The 13,344-nt window shown below is 33.9% G+C and overlaps 1 protein-coding gene across 2 annotated transcripts in view; it reads right to left on the minus strand.

The window, feature by feature from the left end:
* Positions 1-12,418, minus strand: part of LOC113492493 (serine/arginine repetitive matrix protein 1) — a 34,851-nt gene extending 22,433 nt beyond the window's left edge. Inside the window, exon 1 of one of the 2 annotated variants that reach the window (XM_026869968.1) lies at positions 12,054-12,418. In XM_026869968.1, the coding sequence (XP_026725769.1) occupies positions 12,054-12,092 (39 nt within the window). In that variant the 5' untranslated portion in view covers positions 12,093-12,418. The remainder of the gene's footprint in view (positions 1-12,053) is intronic. The other variant, XM_026869969.1, reaches the window with a different exon arrangement.
* Positions 12,419-13,344: the final 926 nt, after the last annotated feature.

Here is a 13,344-nt window from a genome sequence, read left to right on the forward strand (position 1 = left end):
ATTTAGAATGAGACGGTACATTCAAGGACAATACAATGAATTCTTAATTATTTTGTTGGCTTAATACTTAAGAGAAAGGGAATAATTTGAAATTTAATTCAATTGCCATTCATTCATCCGCCATTGTTAATAGCAGAATCAGGGCTCTGGTCCCCTTGACCTGTCTACAGAAGAAACCCAACATGCTCGTAGGTGGTTAGAGCCCTAAACCACAATAAGTTCTACATAAACACTCGCCCACTTGTTAATTAACGCCATTAAAAACAAGTACTTCCTATTAATAGAGTCACTAATCACGTTGAGTCTGAGTCCACTTCATTGCGTATGATTTTATAAAGCGGCGCCTGCGCAGGAGCAACGCTCGCTTGATAGAACACTCGCAGCTGTGGAGACGTCACACCAAGTTATGGAATGATAACAAATAATGTTTGTTGAATAAAGAATGAATGGAATGTACTTAGTCGTTTTAAATGATGCAAAATGTGTTTAATATTTAACTTTATAGTATGTTCAATATTTATAATTCTCCTAATGAAAATATGCACGAATTAATAAAAGAGTTATATTTTGTATTTCAGGATAGACACGAATGATTGCTTGACTTCTATCTCTACTTTTCTCTTTTCTACTTAAATTATATTAACAACGTCATTTCAAACAAAAGCTAATCATTTATTGAACACTAGAAGCGTCTCCATATCCTTATCTGTCCCATTAGGTCTGTGCCTGACATTCTACGACACATTCTTTGATTAGTCACGAGGGGCTGTTAGTACAACAGACATGCATACACTTGTAATACGTCAATCTCAGCACAAAATATTCCGCAACTCGCTTACTAAGTACTATGGTAATAATAATTTACTGAGAAAATTTACTAATGAACAATTATCACCATACAAAGCTTGTATTCGTGGTAACATGGTATGTTTATGAATGACAATTTCGTTACGGCAAGATCAATTGAACGATATGTAAATAGCTGTTAGAGGCGTCATTAATCTCATTTTAATATATCGTTTATATTCTTTAAATGAAGATGGATTGCAAAAGTAATAAATGCGAATTACGATGATGATGAGTAAAGTTGTTGCATTGTGGTGAGTGAAAGAGGTTATACAGATGTGTATGTAGAAATGTACATGTTTTATGAAAAAAAGGAGAGCATAGGAATAGTTGTGTAGGCAAAGATATATCAAGGTAAAGACATGAGCGATAGCCGCATGGACGGCGATCGTTAGGCCAAAGTCACACTACGGGAGCCAACGGATGGACGGCGTCGTCGTGATCGACCTAGGAAGCGGTGGCGAGACGACCTTAACGCTTGCTACGCAGGCTGGTTCCATGCAGATCCGAATAGAGAGTCGTGGAAGGATTTGGGAGAGGCCTTTGCCCAGCAGTGGGACACAGTAGGCTAGGAAAAAAAGGCATGAGCGTATTTATGAGGTGAAACATTTATCTGTATAGAAATAATAAATACTTTATTGTTCTATGGCTTTTATTCGCCGCAAAAATATCAACTATTTAACTAAGAATGATGACTTTGATTTCGACTCTCCTATCCATTTCCAGAAACAAACTTATTAAGTAAGTATATCACTGATTGACTACACTAAAATAAACTGTGTATACTGCAAAACATAAATTAAATTAAATGTAATCTATACTCTATACTAATATATAAAGATGAAGAGTATACTCTATACTAATACATATATAAAGCTGAAGAGTTTATTTGTTTGTTTGTTTGAACGCGCTAATCTCAGGAACTACTCGTCCAAATTGAAAAATTATTTTTGTGTTGAATAGACCATTCATCGAGGAAGGCTTTAGGCTATAAACCATCACGCTGCGACTAATAGGAGAGAAGATACAATGGAAAATGTGAAAAAAACAGGGCAGGTATAAATTACAACTTATATCTTCTACCCACGGGGACGAAGTCGGGGAACAGCTAGTTGTACATATATGAGATTGCACAAATTAACTCAACAACGTTTTACAACGTCAAGTGTCCATTAAGAAGCATTCCAACGTTGTCAGGCAATAGCCCACCAACGTGGTGACTGCAACAAAGTACCAGGAACGCATAAGTGTGCGGTACTTCGAGGAACAGCTAACGTCTCGCCTATTAATAGTATGGAACCATTCCTTATTCCCCACTATTATTAGAATTAACCTTAACATTCAAATTAGAGAATTAATTAGTTAGCAATGCAAAGTGAATGTTGAGAGTTTATTGTAAGTGTGCCAAAGTTTGCATTGTATTGTGAAATAGGATGCAAAAGTTTTCCAAGTTAGTTAGTTTATGTTAAAAATATTGTGTCAGTCAATCAATGCAGTCTGTAGTGGTCTATTGCTAGATAAGAAAATCTTACCCATATTATCCTTATAAAGAGGAAATACACAAATCAAACAGGGTTTTCAAATTTAATAAAGTTACAAAGTAGTTTCTCATAGACCTGTTTTTTGTGACCATTGAAATAATGACTTGGACAATCTTTAAATCAAATGGTAGAACAAGGAACTCAGTAAACCTAATCTAATATTTTAAAACTAAACAGATTAAGACAAGATTTAGGTAATACAACTATAAATCCATCAATCTTTACAGTGTAACAAAAAATATCATCAATTCAACTAAAACAGGAAAAAGACAATGAAACAAAACAAATTAAGCCGAAACTCGGTCGTGTTTGGTTAAAAAGGAACGTGGGCCGATCGCAAATCTCATATCTTATATCGGTAACCGATCTTGGCATTATTACACCCACGCCACCACTTATGAAACGACCCTGGACATTTTAGGATGCGGTAATACTTTTTTGGTATCGCCAATTTGAAATAGGACGTCGTAAAAGTCTTAATATACGAATTATACATGCGAGATTTTAGAGATATTGAACTATTAGAAAAACTGTTTCATTTGGATAAAAAAGCTCTGCTTAAAGTTCTTTAGGCTGAATTTCCTAGCGTTGTTTAGCGAGGAAGGTGACATGTTTAAAGCGAACAACAACTCATAAATAAAAGTATGTGAAAGACTCCTGTTACACTGAGCACACAATAAATCTTTTTTGACTTTGACACTCGTTGACCATAAGAAAAGATTCTGCAGGTTCACAAAAAAAAAATACGGATGTAAGATTCAAGATTTGCGATTAAACCCACGTTCCTTTTCAAGCAAACGCGACCGAGTTTCAGGTTTTAATTAATAACCTCGTAATTAGCATACCTTTTAAATTAAAACAAAAATGTCAAGGTCAAAGTTAATAGTCCATATAAAACGCGCCCCTTTAGTCCAATGAGTTTACCTGAACTTTAATAAGGCCATGCTTATATAGATCTATGCACATGCAACGCCACAATTATATGCATGAATGTATTAAGCGTGTGAAGTTTCTAACCTTGCTGCCAACGCCATTTGAAACATCCATTGCTTTATAACCACCAATGTGCATTAAATATTTGCGAACCAAATGCGTAATGTAGTAACGGTATGATCTAATTTACAAAAGCAACGTTAAAGAAACGAATATTATGTATTCTCAATAGCTTACCGGGGGGCATTAGAGGTATAGAGAGCATAAAAGAAAAAAAAAAAAAACTTGGAAATCGTTTGTTATTGTACTATAATTATAGTAGTATAGATGCCCTGCTATTTGAAACGAATCAATAATTCATGTTAAGTGAATATTGTGTTAACTTTTGATCTTACAGTCATACAGGTTTTACTGTATTGGGAGACCCTGTCCTAGCTTAGAAGTTTACCATGCACCTTTTTATGATTAAAAAACTAAATAAATAAATTAAAAAATCGCTAAGCCTAAACATTCACAATATTTGCACTAAAAAGTAAATTGTGTTGTGTTTCTATAAAAAATATTACTTTGAGGGCGATATCGCTACATTTTTGCTATCTCGTTATTTTCATGTTAGATAATATCGGTGCGGGTTTTAAATGCAACAGGGTGTTGTTAGCCGACATACGGCGACAGTATGCTGTGACGTCACTGTCGCATGTTTCCAGAGTTACATGTTTAACTAGTACACGAAGTTCGATTTAAACATGTTTGATAGTTTCCCTATCTTATTTGCGGACATGCCTTCTTTTCTTTGGAGTTTGGCTAATGTAGCGAGATTGGAGGGTTCATCAATGACGAACTTGAAGGACGTTTGCTCAATTTTCAACCACTTTCAAAAAGGAAGAGGTTCTTAAGGTTTTTCTGTGTGTTACTTCAAAACTTTTGACTGGACGACCCGATATTGTAGAATCTTTTTTCATTTAACGTGACAACGCGTTCGATAATTTTTTTATTATGTTTGGCTCAGTAGCTTTTTATTTGAAACCGGCTGCAAAATTTTATTGTAAAAAAAGTACACAATATTTTTTTTCGGTTTAAATTGCAGTGGATTGCGCAGTTTGGTTTAAAGGACTTTCAAACACAAAAGTTCGCTAAAAACCATAAAATCTGAATCAACTATCAAACATGTTTTATCCTCTGCGACCCTTATGCTATCTTCCGATCAATAACCACGCACTCACGCGAACTTTAAATAATTGGGACATCGTACTGAGTTTTAAGCATATTACGTCAGCGCGCATTTTTCACGATCGATTGGCTATTAATTGGTAGCAACAGTATTACAGCCTATGAATTATTTATTTGTTTGAAATTATATGTAATAGGCTGGATTTTTCTTGTTTTCATTTTAAAAAGGTTGATTTGGGTAAGTTAGCAATTTGCTATGCTAAGTTGAAGAGTTTGTTGTGTGTTGTAGAGTTAAACGCACAACTTACGGATCACTATCTTGGATATTATATTTACGAAGAAATGCGGCATAATCTATCTATTTCACATTAAATAGTTTTGAGCAGAATTGCCAAACTTGTATTCAAATTCTTTATTTGCGAATTATGGGTTTACATAAAGAAGCAATTAGGAGTATCGTTTTATGGTATTTAGGTACCATAATAAACCATCTGATTTCGTAAGACTTACAAGTTATATATCATAAACCATCTCCTTTGCAATATCAAGAAATACAAACATTGGACCAAGTCCTTTACAACATGTTGACATAACCTCAATTCAGTGCTTTTAATCTGTTCCTTCACTCTGATAAGATTGTCATACAGGCAAGCTTTCTCAAAGATTAAGATAAGGTGATACAACAGTCTTATTTGTTACTAAGAGCTTAAGAAGGGTTACAGTACCTACTTATGTACTTACAATAGCGTGTCCCAAAACGGGAGTTATTTGGGAATGGATGGGATGTCCCGATTTTTCGTGATATCCCGGTCTGTTACGCCGTTCAACTGGTTTAAAGTAATGATTTTTCTGGATAAGTATAGAGAACTTGAATGGTTATGGAAAGGGAAGAAATGAAATGGTTCCGTCAATAATCATAATAATTATAATTACATTGTGAGGCCCATGACGTCATATTTTTGTACGAAACTTATGAGGACGTAAATTATTGAATCTATTATTTACGAGTAAGATATAAGATATCAAAATAATATTGATTGCATTATTTGATCGACATAGAACAATTCGTGTACCAGTCGTGTATTGCTAAATCCTTTCTCTCAATTTATAGAGCTTCAAAAAAATATATACGAGTCCATTCTAAGATTATGCAACAAACAACATATTTAAGAGACATCTTGAGTATGACTCTACACGACTGCGTTCATATGAGCTTACTCATTTCTGTGTTCACTTCATGAATGCCGGCTCCTTTGTTCTAGCTTGTATTATTGTCATTTATGGATGTGCTACAAAAGTAACTTTGTCTATTTACAACGATTCTAAGGATAAAAAAGCTAGGTAAAAAGGCAGAAAGCTAATCTTATCACAACTGTCAGTTTTGAATCGGGTGGAGCTTTGATCAGCAGTTAGTTGAGTATCAATTTAATTTGTAATACACGTATTCATATAAACATCTAGAAAGGTCTGGGATATACCCAAAGACGACAATCCGCATATAACTGGAATTCAAACACGATGGCCTATCGCCACATCTAGAAATAATACTTTTGCAGTTGTGGGAGTAAGACAGCACTACACACATTGTAGAGCGGCATCTCTCTCTAAAGCTACAAATTTTGAAAGGTAAAGGTAGGCCTTTCTCTAACTGGCGGTCAGCCAAACTTAACGAAGGTTGTTTAAGCATGTTTGTGTTGTACACTTACATGGAATATGCAAGTAAATGACGAAAGCGTGGTTTATTGTTATCGTTTTAATTACAACAGCGATAAACACGCGAAATATGTTGTGTGCTTATTGCAATGTTGATAACAAATGTAGGTTAGAGGCTTAATATATCGTGTTTCTGCAGTATCATGTAGAGTGGAAGTTTTTAGGTGGGTTTAATTAATTAAAACATAAAATATGCAAAAAGCTTTTACGTTTTTGGGAGACAGCAGGAGAGGGTTTCTAAATAGTAGAGGGATATGATAACAGCTTAATTGAAATGTTATACGTCATACGAGTGTAGATCATCATCGGCCTAGCCTTTTCCCAACTATGTTGGGGTCGGTTAACAGTCCAACCGGTTTCAGCTAAGTACCAGTGTTTTACAAGGAGCGACTGCCTATCTGACCTCCTCAACCCAGTTACCTGGGCAGCACGATATCCCTTGGTTAGACTGGCTGTCAGACTTTTCAAGCTTCTGACTATTTGTAACGACTGTCAAAGATGTAGGAATAACAGCCGGGACCCACAATTTAACGTACCTTCCGAAACACGGAGGAACTCGTTATGACAAAGATGGTCACCCATCTACGGACCAACCGCGTCAAGCATAGCTTAACCTGTGATCGAATCACTTATGCGGTTATAGCTTAGCCACGAGCTCCTCCTCATACGAGTGTAGGTGACAAACTAAATTCATTTGCAATTAGTTATTAACAAAGGAAGATATAATATTTTTGTCAATTACAACATTAATTATAATTATTATTAGCCATTAATGTCTACTGCATTGCAAAGGGATAAGGTCCTCTCATGTATCTCGATCTATGGCCAACGGGCTCGTGGTGTTTTGGTATTCGATAAACAGATTTGATTGTTCACTTTTATATGTATAAGCTATGATTTGGCTATTTCTGAAATCTTCAGTCTCAATGATTCAATTTCAAAGAACAGTTATGAAAAAAGTAGGTAAAAATCATAAATCGATATGACAACTAAAATAAAAACCGTGTATGATTGACCACAACTAACTGAATTTATCGATCCTAACTGTTAAATACATACACGAATAGCAAGCTTTTTTTTTAATTGATTGTTAAACCTGTCATTTTATAGAATCAGAACAAATCTACAATTTACCCTTAACATTCGCAATATAAAGCTGCCAAAACAGATTCAGCCATCAAACACTGAAAAACTACATTAATTTCAGACGTAGACCTACGTACCTAAATGTAGAGTTGCCAATAGTTTCCATGAAAAAGTTTCAAAATAATATGAACAGAATTGTACCAAACTATTAATACTCATTGTTATGCAAAGGCCTTACGCCGTATTAAAAGTTATATAAACAAGGTACTGTTTTATGTTATGATTGATACATTAATAAAGTTTTCGAAAAGGTAAGTCACAAAAATAAAACTTATCCGCATTACGGCAATATGCATCAGATACTCTAACACCAAGATTCGTTCATATAGTAAAACTGACAATTGTGGAAGCAGGACAGGGCACTGCCCGGCGTAGCGCCATCTCACTTTTACAACAACGACTTTACTTGACGAGGTGGTGTTACCCTCCCTGAAGCAATCCATTAAATAGTTGATACATTTATCAATAAAACTACATCCAGGGCATTAGGTCAAGCTTTGTTTGTGCGCCCGTAATAATTGTCTCGACACCTTTGTACTATTGAACACGAACTGGGACAGTTATATAACAGAGGCAATTAGGCAAATGGAAAATATTTGGGGAGAAGGTTGGGGAGAAATTCTTCGATGAAATGTTGGAATCCGATGGAAAATTGTGAAGGCTGAGTCTGCAGGGTTTGAAAAAAAGTATTTAATTAATTTTATTAGTTGATTCACTATTTCCATGCTTTAAGCTATTTCATTATCTGTCAAAATATAATTAATTTACTTTTATTTAAGTTTTTTCGAAAACGATTTCAGCATTAAAATAATAAATCCTTGGGTTCCAGGCGTTTTACAAAGCTTTAATCAATCTAATATGCATCTCACAAACATTAGTCCTACGCGGGTACACATCGTTCGCCCGTGGCGTCTAGACCTCAACGACCCTTGCAGTATGAACAAATGTGAAGTAGAAAGTTATAATATAGTTGAAATATTAGGCCATTATTACATATCAGAACTGCCCTTATGGACTTTCTACTCCAATAACTATACGATGTGTGCCACCCGCATAGAACGCTCGATACCGGTATATTACTGTTTCTAATGATATTGTTGAAAAGCGAATACGGAAACTAGCGAAGTCGGTTAGAAATTATACAAATATAGAAAAATAATAAACCTTTAATGCATTTTACGGATTACCGAGTGGTTGAGGTCACCAAGCCAAACCCACTGAGGACAAGCGTTTCCACGAATGCTTGTCCTTAAGCCTGGGTGTATTTGTGCATTTGACTTGAATGTTTTAAACCCTTCGCGATACAAGGAATTATTTCTTAAGTGCGGGAGTCGTTTAAAAAAACCATCACAATGCAAGCCGCAAAGCAAGAAGTTTACCACAATAAAAATCTAAAAGAACTTTAAATCAATGTAGCAAAAACAATTCTTAACGAGGTGGAAAGCAGTTAACAACGAGGATGTTATTAAACGATGCTTGCAGGTGATAACAATTACGTTTTATGTAATACCACCGGCCGTGGGGAACGTGAGAAGACTAGCGGCGGGAATGCGGTGTGGCAGGTTTGTTCCTAGGCTGTACTATTGCACTCCAAGTATTATTAGGTATGTTATTAGACGGGCTAGGTATGTCGGGAGTACTTCACACTATTGGATCTCGCCTGAGATGGCTGGACTAGATTTGTGAGGGTGTATTTGTAGTCCATACTATTAGTGGGCGGAACTTTTAAGGAACATAGACTAATTATTGTGTGAAGCATGTTTTTTGTTTCTAAGATGTTTTCGGACGACTTCATAATTTCACTTAAATCAAAAACACTAAAATACTTCTTTAAGCAATCCATTGCTAACTGCGAAGTTCTTTTTCAAGAAAAGACTACAGAAGAAGAAAGAATAATGCAACTATTTCATTATAGACACCTACTACCTTTATTATGGAAGTTGTGAAACAGAGACAACTCTCCACTGTATAGAGCCCTTTCTCCCTTTTACAACTAAAATTAATCTTAAAATAACAGAGCTGGAAAGTAGTAAAATCAAAAAAGAGAATTTTGTGCACAAAACTATGACATTATTTTGTATGCCTACAAACCTAATATACAAAGCTACCTGAACAAAGTTGAATGGTATGTATTCACCTAAATGGATTAAAATAGGCCAGTGTTCATGATAACCTGACGATAACATCGACCTATCTGATAAGAGCAGTCCAGACCGTTAATGAGAATACACATATGAAGCTATTGTTTATAAATGTATGTGTATCTTTGAAATACCTTTGATAATATGTTCTAGTTGGAAGATTATAATAATGATGATTTCATGTATTCTAAAGTAATGGATTTTTTGGTCTGAACATAGTGGATTAATTTGGACTATGTTTTAAGATAAATATTATTCCATAGTAATTATAAAATTGAAGTGAGTTTTTACGCTTTTATGTCAACACTCTTAAATCTTCTTTCTTTCTTTATTTCTAGACGATGGCAGAATTAATAGTACTTGGACTTAGAAGTTAGGCCAATAAATGTACAGGTTTAAATGTAGTCAAGGAACGATAGAAGATCAGTCATTTTTTGATCATGTACGCCATCAATGTTTAATGTAATATTTTTCGTCAGGTAATACTAGCACTGCTCATAAAACTGACTGACTACGATAGTAAAACCAGGAAAATAAATAGCCGTGTTAAAAGTTACGGTATGTTAAAAGCTCTACAAATTAAGTTATGGTACTTATGGTATATTTGTAACATTCGCGTTTTATAAATCTGTTTGGTTAAGTTTCTAGGTCAACACAAAAATGCGAATGTAGTTTATTTTTATGAAGTAACAAGTTTGCACCCTTAAAAAGTTATTTTCTCATTCTATTTTTTAGCTTTTACTTTTACATATAATTAGTCTTAGTTTATTGACCTAGTAAGAACAATCTTCACTTAAATTCCTATAGAATCGACATTAACATAGTCTATAGTCGCTTAAGATTTATAGCAAAGAGGCCGTCAATTTAAGTATCTAATTACATTCAAATAAAAAAATATCAATGGCTTCCGAGTACTTTAGTCATGCTAATAAATACGCCTATCTACAATATTGATATTCCTTATAAGAGAGCACTATTTAATTCATATTGTTCATAGATACTAAGTACACTGAATAAGTAGCTAATAATATTAGTCCGTTAAACATACATGTATTATACCCATATTGAGGTGGTCACGTCATCCGAACACAATATAGGGAACTCTACAAAACATAAAATAAATCACAGTCGTATAACGTATCGTAAAAATGCAATGATTATTTTATAAATGAAGAACTTTCATCGTTACTTTGTAAAGAATTCATATTATAATTCCTTTATGCAATAACTGCTATTGTTGATTTGCTTTTGAGATATGAAATACCACAGCCACATTTGTATTCCGTATGTTCCACTCGGTGTAATAATAATCGTCACCGTCGAGGTCAAGGTTCGAACCCTGACGTTACTAAAAGGATAACGTGAACTAAAAGGAATAGAACGGTGAATGATTTTGATGTACGAAAAAGATCTTTGACCGAGTGAATGTAATGGTATCTTTGGCTATCTTTTACCGCTAGAAAGCTGAATGTTTACTGATAGACAATGGTTCAATTTAAAATGATTTAGCGTGAAATATTGCAACTTTGCCGGAGGAAAGCCAGACAGCATTAAATTATTTATGGTCTGATTAAACATAACAATAACACCTTATTAAAAGTAATATCTTATTGTTACGAAATATTTTTCAATTGTAAGTAATTGAGGTACATACAGGTGATACTATGAAAATTCAATTTAATTTACACAATTCAATATTGAGTTATATTTTTTACTCAATATTGAATTGAACTTTACTAATTGAATACTCTCATTTCCTATTTATATTGATTTTGAAAACAGTATTTACTAAATTAATGTATCGTTTTGTATCCTTGATTTTATAAGTCAAAATTAATGTTAGAAAAATTAAAAAGTCAGACAAATAAATACATATACTGTTACTGTTTTAAATAAGGAAAATATGCAGCGATATGAAAACGCATACTCGCAATGATTTTCTTTATTTTAATACTATAATAATATAAGCAGTCGGGTTTTAAACAAAAACCGATATAATCTAAATTGTTGTAAAATTACAATAATGTAAACTTTAACGTTGAGTGCGAATTCTCCAAGGTCAGTGTGAAGTTCTCAGCTTATTCCATCAACGAAAAAACAGCCATAAAGTTTGTAACGGTCTAAAGAAGACATAGTAAAAAAAAGAGTAGAGAATTTACCTAAAAATTCTTCCCATTTACGTAGCAGTAGCATTTGAAGTTTATAATATAAAAAAAAATATGTATGTTAATTTTCTCCATATTATATGGAATTTAAGGATTATACTGCAGCCTTAAGAAAAAAAAAAATAATATGTAAAAAATACAATATATTTAATATTACATCTTCAAGAAACTTTGTTTATGTAAATAGAAATTATCTTTACTACCCACTTGCTCAATGTAAAGTTTGCCAATGTGACAATGTGAGTAAATGAGTACTTACCGGTTTATCGGTTATGATTTAAAAATAAAGTGCTCTCTAAAACATAGCCGTTACGATTAATGAGATAATGTAATAAGTGTATTTATAAAAAAAATTGTAGAAAATATGTATAAGCTCAGTATTACAGCACGACACTTACTTGCATCTGCAGCAGTCTGGAGCCACCGGTCTTCTCCATTTTTGGATTTTGTTTACACACAATAACAATCTAGCAAATCGGAAGACAACAAGAATTTACAAAAGTTCAATGTGTCAACTAACTGAATGCAATGTATAAAGATTAAAAAATAATACACGCGATTTTAGTATTGTACATTATTAAACACCATTCACAAAATTTGACACAAAAGTGACAAAAAATGACAAAACATTAATTGTCAATCAAACACGTCTTATCCCGCGCAATTTGAGATTGGAATGCGAACTGAAGACGTACTTTTTAAATTAATTAGCGCGTTCTCGGTTACAAAATTGTTTAATCGCGATACCGATCAAACGAGTCAGCGGTCGCCAAGCGACTCAGCTGTTATGAAGCTCCGAAGCGAATTAGCGAGAGATGGCGGGGCCGGGGAGCGAGCAGCCTGCATGACTACACGCTGAGTAATCGACTGGCTGCACCTACACGCCCTGTGAACCGACAACAATACCATTGCCGTTAAAAAATATCATTCGACTGTTTCCCAAAGGCATAGAGAACTATTTCGCTTGTCAATGTTAAATTACCTAAAAAGAGTTTGTATTTGTTGCCGATAGACAAACAATTTTTTTACGTTTGAAGCAAAGGAAAATGGTTTTTATTACTGACGCGGTCAACATTAACAGTTCGTAATCATATTTTGAGTCAAATGGCATCGTCGTGCAAAAAATTCGCGAGGTTTTTGTCGAATACGGAGAAAGTGTTATCATAAGTCGTAACGAGCATTCACCTGAATGTAGAGGCTTGGTAGAGTCAGTGTAATTGTGGAGAATACTTTAAAATACCGGCTTTACAGTAATACTACCGGTAATTCTTTTATATAATGTTACTGGAAATATTGGTTATATAAAGGGTCGATTAAATTATATGATAAGCTCATGTTATTTATGATATGAGCTTTTTATTTAGGGTAAATCGTATTTACGAGCATTTTTATAGAATATCAGTTTTTTTACTGATTGATATTATAGTGTTGTCGATTTATAGTGGAAGACGAATAAATGTTGTTGCGTGAAATATAACTTATTAAAAAAAAATCGACTAACTTAATGAGAGCGATAAAACTGTTTTGTGTCTAGAGGGTATTTAGTGATTAGTCTTACAAACATACAGTCACCAGTCTCGATATCATAGCGCAAATTATAGTAAAAGTTAAAATAAGTACTTAAAGCAAAAAAATAAATATTTATTAATATCACTTATAATATTTTCGTCTCTATGTACATTCAACTAT

Source organism: Trichoplusia ni, chromosome 4 (assembly GCF_003590095.1).
Source record: "Trichoplusia ni isolate ovarian cell line Hi5 chromosome 4, tn1, whole genome shotgun sequence".
Taxonomy (NCBI): domain Eukaryota; kingdom Metazoa; phylum Arthropoda; class Insecta; order Lepidoptera; family Noctuidae; genus Trichoplusia; species Trichoplusia ni.